At 43.2% G+C, this 19,366-nt stretch overlaps 1 protein-coding gene across 3 annotated transcripts in view; it reads left to right on the top strand.

Annotated features, from left to right (window-relative positions):
• Positions 1 to 18,580, top strand: part of hip1 (huntingtin interacting protein 1) — a 51,377-nt gene extending 32,797 nt beyond the window's left edge. For 2 of the 3 annotated variants that reach the window (XM_016677413.1, XM_016677414.1), the window contains exons 7-32: positions 230 to 291; positions 1,652 to 1,792; positions 2,952 to 3,009; positions 3,089 to 3,164; positions 3,433 to 3,576; positions 3,937 to 4,031; positions 5,266 to 5,338; positions 5,424 to 5,607; positions 6,405 to 6,493; positions 6,568 to 6,684; positions 6,801 to 6,902; positions 8,707 to 8,709; positions 9,441 to 9,635; positions 9,717 to 9,864; positions 9,945 to 10,031; positions 11,249 to 11,356; positions 12,939 to 13,075; positions 13,153 to 13,263; positions 13,368 to 13,426; positions 14,075 to 14,168; positions 14,868 to 14,968; positions 15,200 to 15,305; positions 15,447 to 15,570; positions 15,720 to 15,781; positions 16,463 to 16,580; positions 16,686 to 18,580. In XM_016677413.1, coding sequence (XP_016532899.1) covers positions 230 to 291; positions 1,652 to 1,792; positions 2,952 to 3,009; positions 3,089 to 3,164; positions 3,433 to 3,576; positions 3,937 to 4,031; positions 5,266 to 5,338; positions 5,424 to 5,607; positions 6,405 to 6,493; positions 6,568 to 6,684; positions 6,801 to 6,902; positions 8,707 to 8,709; positions 9,441 to 9,635; positions 9,717 to 9,864; positions 9,945 to 10,031; positions 11,249 to 11,356; positions 12,939 to 13,075; positions 13,153 to 13,263; positions 13,368 to 13,426; positions 14,075 to 14,168; positions 14,868 to 14,968; positions 15,200 to 15,305; positions 15,447 to 15,570; positions 15,720 to 15,781; positions 16,463 to 16,580; positions 16,686 to 16,696 — 2,605 coding nt within the window. In that variant the 3' untranslated portion in view covers positions 16,697 to 18,580. The remainder of the gene's footprint in view (positions 1 to 229; positions 292 to 1,651; positions 1,793 to 2,951; positions 3,010 to 3,088; positions 3,165 to 3,432; positions 3,577 to 3,936; positions 4,032 to 5,265; positions 5,339 to 5,423; positions 5,608 to 6,404; positions 6,494 to 6,567; positions 6,685 to 6,800; positions 6,903 to 8,706; positions 8,710 to 9,440; positions 9,636 to 9,716; positions 9,865 to 9,944; positions 10,032 to 11,248; positions 11,357 to 12,938; positions 13,076 to 13,152; positions 13,264 to 13,367; positions 13,427 to 14,074; positions 14,169 to 14,867; positions 14,969 to 15,199; positions 15,306 to 15,446; positions 15,571 to 15,719; positions 15,782 to 16,462; positions 16,581 to 16,685) is intronic. The other variant, XM_007564159.2, reaches the window with a different exon arrangement.
• Positions 18,581 to 19,366: the final 786 nt, after the last annotated feature.

Genomic DNA, 19,366 nt, shown 5'->3' with positions numbered 1-19,366 from the left:
ATTTAACTGGTTGAGCTCCAGGATGGTTGTGTTTTAACTGTGCCTCCACACGGGTGTGACGAGCAAAGCTTCATTCGAAACCTGACAGTAAATGATTAATAAATCAGCTAACCACGATGATCGGTGGTTAATAAATAAACAAAAGTAGTTCTGATGATAACCAGAAATCTGGAACGTAACGTGTATTATATTCCAGGTGGGATAAATTATGAACTTTCTCAATCTGCAGCTTCCAGCTCACAGTGGAGATGTTCGACTACCTGGAGTGTGAGCTCAACCTCTTCCTTGGAGGTGAGTTTTTCTGCTCCATAGGACCAGCTATCTCTGTTAAGTACACACACACAGATGCCGTCTGACAGACGGGAAGTACAGTCTACCTGATGTATGCGATATACACAGTGACGAACAGAAGCAGACGGATGTGGAGCGCTGAAATCCCCTCAGATCTGTTCTGCGGCCCTTTTGTTGCCTTGTTGAGTCACCTGAGGTTCATGTCTGCCGAAGGAGTGGGTTAAAAATAGACTGAGGGAGGTGACCGGGCGAGCAAATTCAACCTCCAGTCATAAAAGATAAGGAGGAAATTACATTCAGGCTGCTTATTACTCGCAGCCGCCTCCAGAGCCGCCGCCTCCACCTTTCCAAGCAAACTAGATTAGCTGCAAAACGCTTCGCTGGTCCGCCTCGTTTAGGGGTTCCATGTCTTTCGACATCGGATACGAGGAATCGTCAAATCCAGGCCTCAAGGACTGATGTTCTGCTACTTTTAGATGCGTCTCTGCTTTAACACGCCTGAGTCAAATAATGAGGTTATTAGCAGGATTCTGGAGAACCTGACTGCATATTGAGGAGGCGATTCAGCCATTTTATTCAGATGTGTTGGACATCAAAAGCTGTTCAAGGTCCAGGTTTGAGGACCCCTGAGATAAACCATCAACTTTATTAATACCACCGACTGGTTTCCTACGCGGTCTGGAAAATGTCATGATTTTCATTTCCAGACGTGAATGAATATGAAAGGGAGGAAATGACCACATTTCCTGATTTTTTTGTTCACAACGCCGTTGTCCACAGGTCGTCTATCATTCTGTCCATCATCAGTGTTTCCATTTATTTGTCCATCCGTCTTCTGTATTTTGCAGCTCCACCTCTAGCACCACTGTAAACACGTCTCTCACAAATCCATTTTTAAAAAGGCCTGGGATCCCTGGAAGCCGGAGTTCTAACATGAAAGCTGTGCCAATAATAACTCCACTCATTCATTGTTAATGCATTTCAGACCAGAACTGTGCGGTTCATGTTTGTCCATCCTCTGCTGTTGCGTGTTTTTTAAGTGTAACGTCATGTGAAAAGTGTGTTTTGCGAGGCAGGCGGTCAGGAAACCACGCCTGCGTCGCTCTGAGGCTCTCATGGCCCGACTCTGTAACGATGGAGGCAGAGACTGAGTCAGACAATCCTGACTCTGTTCAGGTTGTCGCTCCCTCGCCGCTCCGTTTAAAACTCCTTTCCTGTTTTCCATCTTTGAAACGACTCTGAGCCATGGCCGCGGTTTCCAGACACTCCAGTGCAGCTGAAGCGACGTTTGTTTGTTTTTTGTTTTTTTTCGGAGTGCGCTTTGTTGATTGCTGTCGCGGCTCCTTCCTCTCCTCCGCAGTGTTCAACTCCCTGGACATGTCTCGGTCCGTGTCGGTGACGGCGGCCGGTCAGTGCCGCTTGGCTCCCCTCATCCAGGTCATCCTGGACTGCAGCCATCTGTACGACTACACCGTCAAGCTGCTGTTCAAGCTGCACTCCTGTGAGTCACACAAACCGCCACCAAAACCCATCTGAATATTGGTTCCATTTTCTTTGACCTTTCTTGGTCTGGAAAGTGTGTTCCGTCTTAAAAAAAAAAAAAACTTTGATCAACTGAGTTGTTGGATTATTTGGTTCCTTCATGAATACAGGGGCAGTAAAAGAAAAGGTGGCACTTTATTTGAAGGGGTGTGCATGAGACGGGCATGACGCCGTCATAAACATGACATGACACCTGTTATGAACATAAAGGAGTCTATGAATTGCTGACCGTCATGAAGTGTCATTTGGTAAATGGCATTTTTTCTGCAAAGTTGCACTAAAAGTTGCATTAAAACTCCATTAAGTGTCAACTTTGCCTTAAAGAGGTCTACTTACTGATTACTAACTTGCAGCTGAAACTATCAGACAGTAAAATATATTTTTTTATTTTTTACTTGATTATTTTAGCAGAGTTGCAAATAAAATGGTTTCTGGTTGCCTGATCGTATGACTCTCTGTTTTTACTGTCAACAAACAAACAAACCTCAAGGCAGGTTTTGTGGTCTTCAAACTTGTGGCTGTTTGGATCTGTGATTAAAACAAACACATTTGATCTGTTTGGAGAAGACGGGCTTATAATTACAGACTATTTAAATGCAATTCTTGTTAATTGTACTCAAATATGGCAGAAAAACTGCACTATTTTATGTAAATTCCTGTTTGAAAGACTTTCTTTATATATGAACACAAAACAAATGTGGATTCAAGGTTTCTTTAATAAAAAGACGCATTTCTGATCTACTGAGACAGATTTAGGCTTTTTAAAGATATTTATGTGCCACCAAGTGTCCAGAGCTTCTCACAGATGTTTTTCAAGTTGTGTTTGAAATAACTTGATTGAGCCTTCGCTCTCAAACGAATTCTTGAAATCCGAGAGACTTGAAAGGCCGATGCGTTTCTCTGACGAGCGTCGCTTTTGAAATCTCTCCAAATTCACCCTGACGCACCGAAACATGCAGCCGAGTATCAAGCTGAATCTTTTCTATTCCAGCTTTAAAGCGTCTTGTTGTTCTCGGCTGCCGTCAAACACGTTTTACGTATTCAGTCGATTTTTTTTATGGAGAAGCTGTATATTTTCCTACGCCGAGCACAGAGCCGTTTGTGTTTTGTGTTTGCAGGTCTTCCAGCCGACACTCTCCAGGGCCACAGAGATCGCTTCCAGGAGCAGTTTAAGAAGTACGACGTTCCCCCTGAGCCGCACAGAAGCCGTTCCTCAAAGTATCACCCTGTGTTCACGCATCCTCTCCCGTTTCAGGCTGAAGAGTCTCTTCTATCGCTCCAGTAACCTGCAGTACTTCAAGAGGCTGATTCAGATCCCACAGTTGCCTGAGGTTTGCATGACTCCGACCACCTTTCATGCCTAATACTCCCACGGATGTGGTTGCTGATTCACTTTGTGTTGCTCAACTAATTGAGCAACAGGCAGCATGTCTATCATCATGTGTGTAAATGTTGTCATCAGGCCTGTCGGGACAGGCGGAGCATCAAAAACTGAGCCATACGTTTAGTTTCCTCTGTTTTAAATGTCGAATACTTTTCTGCAAGCGGCTTTTTTTTTTTTTTAATGCAACACGCTGATCGGGTCTGCGATTCTTGCAGAACCCGCCAAACTTCCTGCGTGCATCCGCGCTGTCGGAGCACATCAGCCCCGTGGTCGTGATCCCCGCCGAGTCGTCTTCTCCCGAGTCGGAACACGTGGTGGAAACGGAGGACCTGGTGGACACGGACGTCCCGTCCCTGCCGGTAAAATCCTCTGCATTTAATTCGTGGTTCCTGGCCTTTTAATAAATCTCCTGGAACTTTGACCAGCCCTTACATTCAAAGGGCTTGAATATAAGGGCCCTTTGAATAAAAACAATTTATTAGGTTTTGGAGTCGTGGTATTGGTGTCGTTTTATCGTTTTGAAATGATACTCGGATCCTTCCAGTTCACCTCGTTTCCACGGTTACGCATTTTACAACTGTCTGAAAGGAGTAAGAGCAAAAGCTCTTCCAAAAGCTCTGCCTTGTTGCATTTACTCCACACAAGAAGAAATGATTACCATTTCCATAAACGGTAAAGTTGTTTCTAAAATTAACACCAGGTCTGTTTGGCCTTCCCAGGCTCCCTCCGAGGTCAAGTTTGATGACCTGTTTGGCACGTCTGCTGCCATCGATCCGTTCAACTTCAACAGCCAGAACGGCATGCGCAAAGACAAGTGAGTTTCAGAAATGCACTGTGTGAACTTTGTTGTGAGCATCACCGGGTTTTCTAATTGCGACGTCTTGATCGGTGCTTGTCACGGGTTTGGTCGGATTAATATGCTGTTTCAATTTGTGGGATTTTGGTATAGTTTTTTATTTTTATTTTTTTTAATTCAGTTCCCGGGAAAAGAATAAGAATGTGATTATTGTCATGCATTTGTGTTCAGTCCCTCCGAGTTGATATAATCTGAAATGTTTATTTTTCTATGCAGATTAAGACAAGTCAGTCCAGACGGAGAGCGTCTGTTAACGTTCATTTTCTCATTTTGCTGCATCTCCTCTGCTTTGACTGGACCGTTCTAACACAGGACTTGATCTTAATGGTCAAAATCTAAAGCTTTGATCGAAGTGGAGCTTGTCTCTTCGTTATTTTGGCTCCTTCCGTCTTATCAACTCTGACCAGCTTCCCTGTCACTTCTAAAGAGCAACAATCCCAGAGCATCACGCTGCCACCACCGTGTTTCACTGTAGAGACTCTGTTTTTAGGACAGTGTTGAGTTCTCAACTCACTGGAAAACCATCTTCAAAATATTCACTTTGTCCCCAAAATGGCTTCAGTGGAACAACTTGTGTGTTTTTTTTTTTTCTTTTGTTTGTTTTTTTGTTTTTTGGCTTTTTTTTTAAGCTATGGTTGTTTCTCTTGCCTGGCTTTTCGGTTTAGGCGGTCGGGTTTGGATTGAATGTTCCTCTGTGAGATGTTCACAGTTTTCATTTTATAGCATAACCCTGCTTCAAGATTCTCCTCTCCTCTTTCTTCCTGACCAGTCTGCTGTCTTCCTTGTTCTTCACGCTGCTGTTTGTTCTTGAGCAAATAACTGAGAACATCTGGGATTTATGTTGATATTCGACTCGTCACAGACGGACTATGTTTACTGACTTCTGAAAGGGAGCTGGTTGCGCAGGATTTTCTTCAGATGTCAGTAGTAGAGTGCATTCTACATGCTCACCACACTTGTCTGGTTTTTATTTGTAAAAATTATTGACCATGTTATGTTGGTCTGTAGCATAAAATCCCAATAAAATGTGTTTGATTTTGTGGTTAAGTGATAAATATATAAAAACTTTATTACAGTTAGACAAGGCGATCCACATGAGCCAAATTATGTTTCTGTTGAGAGGTTTGACAGTTTGTTTGCATCAACTGTGAATATTGTGATTCCAGTTTGTTCCTCTGCTTGTGTTCCTCAGAGACCGTCTGATTGAGCAGCTGACCAGGGAGATCCAGGCCCTCAAGGAGGAGCTGGAGTCTTTCCGACTGGAGGTAAGGATCAGAGGAACGCCCGACTCGCCTCGCTTCTGTTCTCCGTCTCGTTTTCGACCCGGCCCGCTGTCCCGTCTGTCACCAGAGCGGCCGGCTGTGTCAGGCTCTGAGGGGCCGCGTCAACGAGCTGGAGGCGGAGCTCGCCGAGCAGAGCCACCTGAGGCTGCAGGCCGCCGGCGAGAGCGAGTTCCTGAAGGCGGAGCTGGACGACCTGCGGCGGGCCCGGGAGGACACGGAGAAGGAGCAGCGGAGCCTGACGGAAATCGAGAGTGAGGCGGCTTTTATTTCTGCACGACGGCTCAGGCGCTCTTCGCGTTTTCCCACGCCCGACAGTCCGGTAGACTCGGTTTGATCGGGAACCAAAGCTGCAACATTTGCTACATTTTGATTCAGTTTATCACGTTAAACGATATTCGCGTCTTCACCTGTGGAGATGCTGCACCAAGAACCACTTGAGGAAACGACATGAAAACCTCTGAAGAAGACGTAATGGCAACTTCCTTCTTCACGAAATGTAAACAAGAATGGATTGATGTCAGATTTTGTAGCTGCAGGATTTCTTTTATTTCCTTGGTAAAATTCCACAAACCATTTTTCCTACTTGCACTAGACTTGCATGTTTATTTTTATTGAATTTACCCAGAACTCCCTACTCTACAATCCACTTCCTATGCATTCGAAACTGCGCCAGAGTTCACTTTAATGAGAGACCGAGGCTTTTAGGCAGATTAGACTTTGCTTTTTTTGATCCGCATCAGAGTTTGTTTGTGCGTTCACATCTCCCCAAACAAACAAACGTTTCTATGCAAACGAAATAAGAAGTAAAATGGACTAAAACAGGGCTGGTGTGAATGCACCCTAACCGCGGACCTTCATGTAGTCTGACTGATCCTGAACTACGTTGCAAAGAAAAATGGACAAAATTGCCTTTTTTTTTTCTTTTTGTCAGAATTTAATATATGAGAGACGTAAATTAAATAAAACGAGCTAAAACAATATATGTGATGATAATGCAGCCTGCTAATGTTTTTCTAAGCTTTCTGTGCCCGTTTCCGCCTCTTCCCAGGAAAAGCTCAGGCCAACGAGCAGCGCTACACCAAGCTGAAGGAGAAATACACAGAACTGGTTCAGAGTCATGCAGAACTGCTGAGGAAGGTGAGGAGGACGCCGTCTCCAGATCCCTCTGTGGAGTCACTACAGCTCACAACGCTTCGTGCCGTTTTGTGCAGAACGCAGAGGTCACCCGGCAGATGACGGTGGCCCGGGCAGCCCAGGACGAGGTGGAGGCGGTCCGGAGGGAGATGCAGGAGAAGGTGAAGAGCGCGCATGAGGCTGCGGACAGACAGGTGAGGACCACAGAAAATGTTTTTGTGGCTCCCCCCTTTTTTCATCATCCAGCTGCAAAGTGACCCGAGCGACAAAGTTCAAAATCTGAAGCGTCGTGACTCCTTGTGTCGTTCAGGAGAGGGAACAAGTGAAGCAACTTCAGGAGCTGCAGAGAGAACTGGTTTCCACCCAGACAGAACTGGACTACCTGAAGACCACCATGGCCTCGTCCCAGCAGGTCAGTCTCAGCAGCTGCCAGGAACAAAGATCTTGATGATTTACTAATGATTCTGATCGATCTGAAAATCTGAACCTTTGATCCGATTTCCACCATCAGAGTTTGACATCTCCAGCTTCAGAATGATTTTATGTATTTTTTTATCTTATGTATGGGGCTCACATACGACGCATACATTTGATCACCTCAAGTAAAAACTGCACAATTTCACGTCATTATAGTTGAACTGGGTGACGCTGTCTAATCGCTCCTACATATAGTTGGCATGTGTTTTTCCAAGTGATAATTTGTGTTACAGAAGGAATCTGATCATTTTCAGGCCTGGAGGAGATCTAGAAAAAAGCCGAGGCTTAAACATCTATAAAAACAAAACATTAAAAAAAATGTTTAAAAAGAGAAATTTTATTTTAAAAAGAGTTTTTACAAGCAGGATAAAGGTATCCAATGTATAATCTGTTTAAACATTTACATTTAGTTTCACATAATCAAGTCAAGATTTTGATTTAAGGACGAAATATTCTGAAATGGATCTGGTCAGAATAAACCAAACAAAAAGAAAAAAAAAATGAAGTAGCCCATTGTCAGATACGTTGAACATTGCACTTCAAGTATTGAACATACTGACAATTAAACTAAACTTGAAATTAGACCTGGAAATGTTTGGCAGCCAGGGCTCTGCGCCGGATGTCTTACAGGTTTGACATCTGCTTCTACTAAGCTTCTTGCATCTCGAGGATCGAATTCGCCGAGGTGATGAGGCGTGTCGGAGCAGGACAGCTGGCTAATTATTCAGGATGTTTTCCTGCCTCGTGCCTCTCGCGCTTCACTGGCTCTAGTTTTACCTTAACAAGAGCGGCGACAGGTGGAGCCTTTTTAGCTTCTACATCATTCCTGTCCATGCGGCTGGAAATGTTTCTAAACAGGATGAATTTAGGTAGTTTGTAAGCTTTTGTTTTGTTTTTGTTTTTTTGTTTTGTTTTTTTTAGCTGGTCTCGATTCTCCACCATCCATCTGGAGAAAACTCTGGTTGTTCTGCCACTTTCTCTGGGATCTCATTTAAAAAAAACCTTGTAGTGAAGCTGCTATTTTTAAAACCGTAGGCATTCCTTGATACCAGTAACAAGTCCATTCCTAATAAGGACTGGCAGGAAGACTAAATCCTGACTAATGGTGATAACAATGACTATAAATGGGAGAACTGGACTTTGTTTGAAGGAAAGACGTCATTAACCCTGACAGAAATCAACACCTCTATCATTTCACAGGTTTAAATTCAGCCTTAGCGACTTTGACTCTTTTGAAGAACCAACCTTTATTTTTGTTGTAGCTCTAAAAGGAAGTGAATGTTTGTAGCAGCCTGGCAGTAAAATGTTCAGACCGTTGCTGATATTTGGCCACTTATTTGCTATAATGAGACATTTAGTTTCCAGAGCTGACATGCAGCTAAAAATAAAGATTTGGAGGGTGTGTGTGACTGAATTAGTGTATCAAATGAGCCGTTTACTGGTTTTTGCTCCCAGTTCTTTCCAAATAATTTTCCAAATATTCACCTGACTTTTTTTTTTTTTTTTTCTTCCCCCAGCCTTCCATTTGTGATGTCTCCATTTTGTATTCTGGTCTTATCAGCACTGCCAGTCTTCCTGTCTCCATCTAATCCCTGTAGTCTGTTTTTAACACAGCTGTCGTCTCTCCACTCGTCTCCAGCTCCTTTTCGCGTTTCTCTTCTCTTATAAAAGTGCTTTTCTTAACGTTGTCGTTTCTTGTTCCTTCCTCTTTTTCTACCGGACCCACTGTGACAACTCAGAGCGTAAGTTTTCTGTTCTTCTTTTTTTTTTTTTTTTTTTTCCTTTCCCTTAAATTACATTTACATTTATTTTAAAGTCTAAGGCTCTGGTATAAAAGATCAGCTACACTGTCATCACTGGTTTCACAACCTCAGCTTCCCACTTTGTCTTTGACCTCAACCCAAACCTCTCTGGAGTTTCCATGGCTCTCCACAACCTCAAATCAAGGCAGTGTCACTCAAACTAGTGGCTAAAGACAACAGGCTGTCGGTGCGTCCTTAAGAAGTCTTAACATGTCTTAAATTCATTAAAGAGGCAAGATGGCCTCAAATATGTTAATCACAGATCTTAAATTTTGTCGTAGCTGCTCTGTTTAACCTCTGTTTTTGTTTTTTTTTCCTCTCTCTCCTGGGACTTTTCTGTCAGACATAAGTTTGAGGCGTGTGTATAAATCTTTGTTGTTTTCTGCGACTCGCAATTCACTGCTAACATATTTTTGCTAGCTAGCTTTTGAGTCGCCAGCTGTCCGGATGAAGTTTGCATGTTTCTGTGGAGATATGGGTCTTAAATTCCATTCGTAGTGGTCTTAAAAAGGTCTTAAATTTGAGTTTGTGAGACGGGCAAAAACCCTGGATAAACTGTGTTTTCAAAGTGATGTCGGACCACATGCTGGTGTTCTCCGTCGGCTACATATCATCTGTCCTCCCGCGTGAAAATCACCAATCTGTCGCCTTCTTTCCCTTCCTGGACGCAGTCGAGCGAAGTGCTGGGCACGCAGCTGGTCGCCCTGGAGTCCGAGAAAGCGGAGCTGGTGCAGACTCTGTCAAAGGTGGAGGCGGAGCTCGCGGTCCAGGGGGAGGAGCTCCAGCGAGTTCAGAGCTCTCTGGCGACCGAGCGGGAAAGCGGAGTGAAGACGGCCGAGGCCCTGCAGAATCAGCTCAACGAGAAGGTCAGGGGTTGCTCTGGTGAACCGGCAGCGTCGTGTCACGTCGCTAATGGGGCCCAGTCAAATATTTACCTCTGACCACAGGAGAGCAGGGAGCAGGCGCTGGAGAGTCAGCTGGTGGCGGCTCGCTGGTCCAGCCTGCAGGGAGCCGTGGAGGAGGCGGAGCGGATCATCCAGGACTCTTTAGCTCAGATAGACGACCCGGCACACATCAGCTGCACCAGCTCTGCAGGTCAGGTTCATGCGGCGCTCGGCAGCCGGCTCAGTCACTCGTCGCGGACAGGCTCTCATTGTGTCCGTCCATCTCCGCAGACTACCTTGTGTCTAGATGCCAAGCCTCTTTGGACTCCGTGGAGCGGCTGCAGAGCGCCAGAGAGGCCTTCTTGGCCGACAACACAGGTGAGGAGCTGAAAGTGCCAACTGCTTTTTGTCGGGGGTTAATTTCAGCTTCTGAAAGCAGGTTTGGTTTTCCAGTGCCGTCCCAGTCTAATAATCTCTCATCCATCCTTGAGTACGTCTCCTTGTTTCTCCATCCATTCGTTTGTTCATTTATTCACCCATCAATTGATCCGTGCCTGCATTGAAAATGTATTTAATTCATCTATCCATTAATAAATTATTTCATTTATCCATTTGAAATTCATCTATCCATCCATGACATTTTCATTATGGAAAAAAAAAGAGCTTCACTCCATGTTGGATTGTAATTTTACAGAGCTACTTAAAGCTGCAGTATGTAACTTTTATAGAAAAAAAATGTTTTTAAATATTTAATAAAACCGTCACTATGTCCTGACTTTATGAGACAAATAATCTGTGAACATATTGATCTCCTCTTCCTCCTTTCTGTGATTCCACAGCCATCTGCAAAAATCCACCGCTCCCGGTCAAAAACAACCAATTGGATCCAAGAGGAAGGTCTTAGCGCTGTCAGTCATGTTCTTGTAAGCGCTGCTCAATGTGCTAAAGCCAGAAAAAAAAACTTGCCTTTCCAGGAAAACTCTATCTGTTGTCATTGGTAGACAAGCTAACTAACCTGAGTATTCATGACAGACTCTGTTGTGGTGCACCAGCTGTAAGTGTAGTAAAGAGCAAGGTTCAGGGTGTGAGCAGCGTGTACATGTGATGTGATTGACAACGCTAAGACCCTCCTCCTGACTCTGATTGGTTGTTTCTGACTAGTTTGGGTGTTTGTTTTCTGAAGGCAGAGGAGCTCGATATTTACAGATTTGTCTGTTGTGACAGTTTTAACAAATATGTTAAAAATAAAAAATAAAAAGTTCAAAAGTAACATGCTGTGGCCTTAAGGGGGCTTGGGTTAAAAAAAATGTTGCTTTCTCAAAGTTGGCTCATGCTAGCCAACCAAGCAACATCCACAAACTCAGAACGACTGTAGATGTACAAACAATTTTCTGAAAACACCAAAAAGTTCAAGAGTAAAAGAATGAAAATGTGCGTTAGTCGTGTTCCATTGCAGTTTTAAGCAATAATGGCAGTAGTATTACAATTGCATGCTTTTCTAATCCTAATGCTGCACAAATATGGACTTTGAAATAAATATTATTTATTGGTGTTTTTTTTGTCCCCCCCCCTCCCCCTCTGCATACATCGTGCAGCCGTGTTGGAGCTGGTGCGAGTGGTGACCCAGTGTGGCCACCTGGTGGGCGACACAATCGTTCAGGGCAGCGCCACCTCCCACATGGTTCCTGTGGAGCAAGCAGACGGTAGGTGTGTGTGTGTGTGTGTGTTGCAGTTGTGAGAGACGGATGGTATCTCCTGATGTGAATCTGTGGGTGAGGCAGATGTTTGCATGCCCTGACGCGTCTCTGAGGTTCTTTCTTCACATGAAGGCTGAGCAGAGTAACAGTTATGTTTATGTAATGTAATAGGCAGCACCGTCGCGACACCCGCGCGCATAACACACCGCACATGGGGCATCAGGTGGCCTGAGGGGCACCATTAAATCTGGCCTGTGAAAAATCGTTATTTAATCATAGTAACATGTTTAAATAAAAAGAAAACTGCTCAGCAATGCAAAAGTGGCTAATTTGCGGGTCTCCGCTGTGCTGCACCAAAGCGCAGAACCTCAGAGGTCACAAGACGTGATCATCTTTTTATTGCTTCTTAATTTGTTAATCAAAGGCATTCCTACAATGTTCACATTCGCAGTCAGAAATGGCTTTTGGACGCGTTTCAGGCAAGAAGCTCCTAACCTTGTAGCAGAGTAATGTTTTTTTTTTTTGTTCCCCCCCCCCTCTCTTCAGTCGGCAAGTCTAAACATGCCTGAACATAATAGATCTGTGGCTGGCAGCCATGACTTCACACCAAACACAAACGCAGAACTGAAACCGGACCGATATCTGAATCTTCTGAGAAAGTCAATGTAGAGTTTAATGATTGGTTGTTTTTAATTATTATTGTTTTGACCACAAACGAAACAGAGTTCCTGAAAACGGGCAGGTAGCTCGGTAAAACACTTTTTCCTCACCAACAGTTTTTGAAAGCAGATACTAATTCATAAGTTAAAATGTAGTTACGTTTGATGCAGTTCAGATTACATTACCTGCTCACCTCCATCTCACCTGGATTGATATGCAAGAAAAAAACAATCAAGTCTTATACAATTTTCAGTTAACAGTGAGGAGGATATATAAAGTTCTGTTCTGTTAATTTTATATGAAAACAAAGATTTATTTTGTAATTGAGGGTTTTATGAGGTTTTTCTGCTTCCTGCTCCTCGTCTCTTTCATGTAGATGAATTTTTACAAGACGATGCTTTTGCACGTTAGTGATGAAATGTGCTTTGAGTGAATAAACTTATTGACGTAACATGATTTCTTCAGCTTCTATCAGTACAACTCCTCCTCCATGTTTTTTTTTTTTTCTTTTTTACCAAAAATGTCTATCGTTTTGTGAAACTGCTTCCGTTTAGGGTTTACGTCAACTCCTCACTCGTCCCGTTCCATAAATCTGCCCCACTCACTCCTCCGTATTGTACAAACAGTTAAACTGTGTCTCTCCCTCAGCTGCCAAATATTTGTTGAACATTTGAAACATAAGAGCTGGTTTATATTTAATGCAAAATTTTTTATTTTTTACTATTTGAGAAGCCGATCAGCAGTCTGTCTGGCCGAATGATCAGTTCATCATTAACTGTGACACAATTAAGTGAACGGAGGATAAAAAGCTGAATGAAACCAGCATGGTGCCGTCTGCATTCATCATGTCAGGATTTCTGCTGCTTCTTTCGTTCCCGTCTCCGAAACATTAACCCGTCCGTCCTGCATGTTTCTGTTCTCTCTGCAGCGCTGTCGGAGAGCGTGAAGACGTGCGGGTCAGAAGCTCTGGCTCTGCTGGGCCAGATGAAGCAGCGGGACGCCCTGGCGGCAGCCGACGGCAGCAAGCTGAGGGCGTCTCTGGAGGCCATCCTGACCACGGCGGAGGTCCGAGTCGCTCCAATTATCGAGCGTCTGATCTGATCAGCCGTGCGTCGCTATACGTGTCTCGTTCTCGTCTCCAGAAGCTGCACCCGCGGGGTCTGGAGCTGCAGCAGGGGGAGCTGGGAGATCTGGTGGAGCAGGAAATGGCTGCCACTTCGGCCGCCGTGGAGTCCGCAGCCGCCAGGATAGAGGTGAATGGCTCCACCTCGTCAGCCACCCCCGATTCACTTCTGAACGGTACCGACTGGAAAATGTCTTTGTTTTTCCCCTCCCCTGTGCCTCTGTGTCCCGACAGGAAATGCTGAACAAGTCCCGAGCGGTCGATACAGGAATCAAGATGGAGGTCAACGAGAGGTAAGTCTCAGATCAGAGGAAGATCGCCGAGCCTGCTGGGAGTTGATTTCTCTTTCAATAAACTGTGGGGCCCTGAGACATGACTGGATTCATGCAGAGCTCATCGTGAGCTGGGAGTAAAAGTCAGTCATTAGGCCCTCTGGCCTGAAACCTTTTAATCACATTTTACCTCTGAGTAAATGGCTTCAGCACCCAAATTATTGCTCAGAGTGCAACATTGTATCAAAACGGCTAAAACTACCTGGGTTCATTTAGTTGTGTATTATTAGCTTAGATCCTGTAACTCGTCAAAACTATGATGGGAGAGTTAAAAAAACTACTGTAAAATATGAGACGATCGCAACTGATTGAGCTGAACAAGACCAGAAACACTTAAACTAGTTAAAGTAGTTTTAAAAACATTCTTCTAAGGTTGCAGCAAAAAAAACTACCTAAATTTTTTGTAAACTAAAAGTGTCAATATTAAAGAGATAATAAGAACTACAGCTACGCATCAGTTGTGTCTAGCAACACTGGGCGAACTGACACATTTTTTTTTTATTCTTCCTTCCTTCAAATCGAGTAATTCTGCTGCATCCCTCACTGGCGTTTTAATCTAGAGTGTTTCTCCAACGCCGTTCATGTTCTGTGCTCTGTCGCCCCCTGCAGGATCCTGGCTTCCTGCACAGAGCTGATGCAGGCGATCAAGGAGCTTATTTTGTCTTCGAAAGATCTGCAAAGGGACATTGTGGAGAGTGGCAGGGTGAGTTTTACGGGGCTCGGTTGTATGGAATTTTAATTTTGTTGTTTTCCAAGCATTTGTGCGATTAAGAAAAGTTTCCACACATAATTTTATATTAAAGTTTTGAAAAAAAAAATCCAAATTGAAATGCCTGAAAAGAGGTTACATTTATTTATAATTAGACATTTACATTTGTGAGATCATAACTTACGGTTTTGTCCAACTTGTTGTTTGTTCTGGGCTTTGAACCCACTTCCAGTAGAGCTCTCATTCAAAGTAAATAAACTGATAATTTCCTGAAACTTTTCTAGCATCATTCCTCTCCCCGATCACACACTCAATCAGTAGCTTGAAGCAATCCAACCCTAGATCAGGACAGCTGATCACAGATTGCAGTGTAAAGTTGATTGCAGTGTAATTTGTGCTGAATTATTTTGAACCGTTTTTAAATCTGTGAATCCGAATGGAAACTATAGGTTCTGAATTTAAAATTTTAAAGGAACCCTGGTTTAAATAGCCATCAGGATGTTAAATTATGTTTAAAATAAGACCAAATGGCAGCAGCAAATTTTAATGGACTCTAATTTTTTGCATTTGCTGCAATATATGTGAATTAATTTTAATTGAATTACGTTTAATTGTAGGCTGTTCCTTTGCCTGAGAGTAAATGAGGTGATGAATGTTTCACTGTGTAGCTGCTTTTGCTTTTCTGTCCACCAGGGGGCGGCCTCCATGAAGGAATTTTATGCGAAGAACTCCCGCTGGACGGAGGGCCTGATCTCTGCCTCCAAAGCGGTTGGATGGGGCGCCACGGTCATGGTGTAAGTATGAAAAGACTTCTGTCTGCTCAGTCGGCAGTGTGGGCCGCTGGCCTCGTTCTGAGACTCCTAAATATGCAGAAGCTCATTCAGTGTATAACGAAACTAACGTATTTAGATCATTTTACGAGTGTGTTTAATGTTTAACCTCGTGTATATCCCTCCGGTGTCACCAATGTGCTCTAAAAGCGTCCTCTAGTTCATTTTGAGCTAATTTAGTTGTTTGGTTCCAAGTGACGCTGCCGACATGGTGGTGCAGGGAAAAGGGAAGTTTGAGGAGCTGATGGTGTGCTCCCATGAAATCGCTGCTAGCACGGCACAGCTAGTGGCTGCTTCAAAGGTAAACAATCAAAACTCTCTTCCTTTTCGTCCTGCTTTCTGCACTTTTGTTTTCTTTTTTCATTTTTTCTTTTTTTGTTTTTTGCTTTTCACATTTGGATTCTTGTTGGTGGTTGTCAATATTGCCTCTCCTTTCCTGTAGGTGAAGGCAGATAAAGACAGCGCTAACCTGCACCGACTGCAGCAGGCGTCCCGCGGCGTCACCCAGGCAACCGCCACTGTTGTGGCCTCCACCAAGTCTGGGAAATCCCAGATTGAAGATACAGGTGAGAAGTCATCCTAATGACGCAGTTTCTCATCTGCTTGCTTTTTTATGAACTTATTCTTTTTTTTTTTCTTTTCTTTTTTCTTTTTTTTTTAAATGTCACAAATTGGAGAAAATGTTCAGTTTTAATTTGTTTAAATGTGCGTCTAGAAACGATGGACTTCTCCAGCATGACTCTGACCCAGATCAAGCGACAAGAGATGGACGCACAGGTAACCTTGAGTAAAACTGACACACTCAGGAAAAATCAAAACAGAAATTTGACACGATCTGATTGCTTTTATTTAACAGAAAAGTAAGCATTCCTGTTGTTGATGCAGTTTTCAGCAAAAACTGCATCAAAAAAAAGAAATAATCCACAAAAAACCTGATTGAGCTGAATAATTCAGTACATTAATTCAATAAAATCTTACAAAAACATCATACAATTATTCTTTACCCCTTAACAGATTTCTTTTCTGTTTTTTTTCCCACACTTAAATGTTTCAGCTCAAACAAATGTTAATATAATCCAAAAGTAACCTGAGTAAATGCAAGAGACAGTTTTCAGATTCTTATTTCTTTTATTAAGCAACAAAAACTTTCTGTAGCAATTTTTAAGTAGCAGAAAACTGATGAGGAGATTCACCTCAGGATGGCTCAAAAACAACACAAAAAACCCAACAGAATGAAAGTTTTAGAGTGGCCTAGTCAAAGTCTAGACGTGAGATCTTGCGCCATGACTTCAATGCTTGAAAACCCTCCAAAGTGGCTGAAATAAAAATCCCTTCTGAAGTTCTTGTCATTTCTACTTGCAATAAGAAAGAAATCTGTAAGGTTCTTAACACTTTTTTTGTTGTTCTAACTGCTAAAAACCCAAGCGCTGAATTGCTAAAGAAATCCTGTTTCTTTAGGTTCTGGTTCTGGAGCTGGAGACCCGTCTGCAGAAGGAACGGGAGCGTCTGGGCGAGCTGAGGAAGAAGCATTACGAGCTGGCAGGTGTAGCAGAGGGCTGGGGCGAGGAAGAGGAAGGTGATTAAAAAGAAAACGCAACACAAGGGGGGAACCACATTCCTGGGAAGATTCCTGGAAGTAATGTGGCTTAAATGTTTGAAATTCTTTCTCTTCCTCCTGCAGGCACGGGATGAAACCCCCCTCTTCTTCTTCCTCCTCCTCCTCCACCCGAAGACCTTCTCCTCTCCACCTCTTATTTATAGACGCGCTTCTCTGTTTTATTTTCTGCCTTCCCTCACATTTATCTGCTTGTTATATCCAAGCCAAATGAAAAGGTGCTTCTTCTTCTTCTTCTTCTTCTTCTTCTTCTTCTTTTTCCAATCCCCCTCGCTTCTTCGTACACCCCAGCCAGATTCACGGAGGTGCTCCGGCAGCAGGCGGGGGTCAGGATGGAGGAGCGCCGCCTCACTTCTCCTCTGCAACACCCTGTTTGTCTCCAGTCCCCCGTTTTAAATGACTGCGCAGCATCGAGGAGTCGCACAGGACACGAGCACAAGGGGCCCAAACTCTCGGAGAGCAGGGGTGGATCACAGTGTCTCCATGTAGCTTGGCTGCTGTGCTTGCTCTTCTGTCCACCGATGCGCGTGTGCTACGTCACGAGCTGAATCAGCTGAAGGAGCTTCCTCCACGCGGTTGCTCCCCAGTTTTCTTCCTCTTCTGTTCTCACTGTGACTTAAAGTCCGTTCGGCTTCCGGGCTTCCTGCCTTCCACGTCCTCGCCATTATAACGACCAGGACTGTTAAGCTGAACGACTCTCATCCCTCCACTTTATTTTTACTGTACCGGATAAAATATAATCGGCATAATGCCGACTATATACGGACAATCCACACCCTCATAATGAGGGTGTGGATTGTCCGTCGTCGGAGGTGGAGGTTGCTGCACAAAACACTAACAAGACGTTTTCTTTTTTTTTTTGCAATGTATTTATAAATCGGAATGATACAAAGTTTGATATTTCATTGACATTTAATTGCATCGGTTCAGATCTGGGATCCAATCACGTGAAGAGACGAAGCGCGTCTTCAGGAACTTTCTGATCATTTAGAGGAATCTGCACAAGAAGCATTTGTTTTCAAACATTTCATCACCTCCACAGTACAAAAACGTCGGTGCATTAACGGATTCCTTAAGACCATGTAGCTGTGGGCATAAACTCCAAGCCATTTGCTGTCGCAAAGAACTGTTTGCTTTTCTTTCTACACAAAGATCCGGTGCACCTGAACGCCACGCGCCTTTTGTTCCCATGCGTCTCTCTGCTCAGACTAATGAAGCGACTCTTTAAGTTGGACTCTCCAAGAAGAGCAGGCGCTTTATTTTGTGGTTTCTCTTTCGCGATTCTAGCCAACACCTTTTTACCTTCCTCCTGTGTGTTCACGCCGACGATGATTCTGTGTCTTAACGCTCAGCCTCACTAGATGCTGTTGGGCTTTTGTTTTTTTGTTTTTTTGTTCTTTTTAACAGACGCTGCTTGGTTTGAATTAGATAATTTTTCTTCCACGTAAAGAGAAAACAGCGAGGTAGTCGGAAGAAAAATAAGTTTCTATTGCCATCTGCTGCTCCAACCAGGTTAAAGCAAACATCATTTACTGTACTGTTACTTCCAGGTTGTTGTATTTAATCACAGTTTTAGCTGATTCACCTGGAGAATGATATACATAGTCCAGAAAAAAATGGATGGAAATCTCCTTACAGTGGTATCTCAAGTGTCTTGAAAGGTAAAAGTGCACACAACTTGAGTGATTTGGTTTTCACCCTTTATTCGTTGCTCACATGCTTTTTATTGATTAACTTTTTCCTTTTTTTTTTTCTTTGGTCCCTTTATCGTTTTGGGGTTTGTCTGTAGATCCACCAGCTCAGCCAGCCTTTTCAAACTGCCTCATACTGTAGTCGGAGACAGATACTCGCATAGCAACATTGAAATATGTCTTTGTATGATATTATACTAAACCAGTGTTGGTGGGTGTGTTTTTATTTTTCCAGTTTTTGAAATAAATACTTTGATTCATTAATACAGACTGACGACTGAATGTAGTGGCTTTCTTCCCCCCACCCCCCTCAAATAAGTGTTCAACCATTGAACCTTTTAGCTTTAGCTGCCACCAGACTGAAAACGTAATAAAACTCGGAAATTCTGTTTTTCAGAAGAGAAAAGACGGAAAACGGATTAAGATGGAAATGTGATGTTGTTGCCGACGTCGCATGGGTCAAATCTGACCCGCTGTAGCTTATGTGGCTTTCTAGACTCCAAATTACATCAATAAGACCCTCCAGTTTTTCCACAGATCCACAATAATTCACACAAAATCAACAGATTCCCAAATTCTTTTTCATTTTACTGACATTTTCTCTTCAAAATTGGTGAAACTTTGGGTTTGAGTGACGGCCGCTTCAGCCTTACTTCATGTCAAGTTATCTGTGACCGATACGATGAATAAAAAGTCACACTTAACATCACACATTAGTGCAAATATCGTAAAAAGTGTTTAGAATTGTTCCTAAATTAGCGCTGCGAAATCTGGTTTTGAATCCTAATAAAAAAAATCTCTAAATCCTGAATGGACTGAACAGTGTGGAAAAAATGCTAAATATTTTATTTCAAGAAACACTTATTGAATGGTGAAACTATTAATATTTTTAGCAATTTAATGGGTTTTATCAATACATTCTGGCACAACCGGCCCTTTAAGAACATTCAGGTGTTTGATATTATGGCCCAAAATGAGTTTGACTCCCCGGGCCTACAAAGTTATTAGGAAGACTGCTGACTTTGCTCATTGGGACATTCAGAGCAGCAGAAATTG

This window comes from Poecilia formosa, unplaced genomic scaffold (assembly GCF_000485575.1).
Source record: "Poecilia formosa unplaced genomic scaffold, Poecilia_formosa-5.1.2 Scaffold155, whole genome shotgun sequence".
Classification (NCBI taxonomy): Eukaryota; Metazoa; Chordata; class Actinopteri; order Cyprinodontiformes; family Poeciliidae; genus Poecilia; species Poecilia formosa.
Note: the sequence above shows the minus strand (reverse complement) of the source record. Positions and strands in the feature narration are given on the sequence as shown.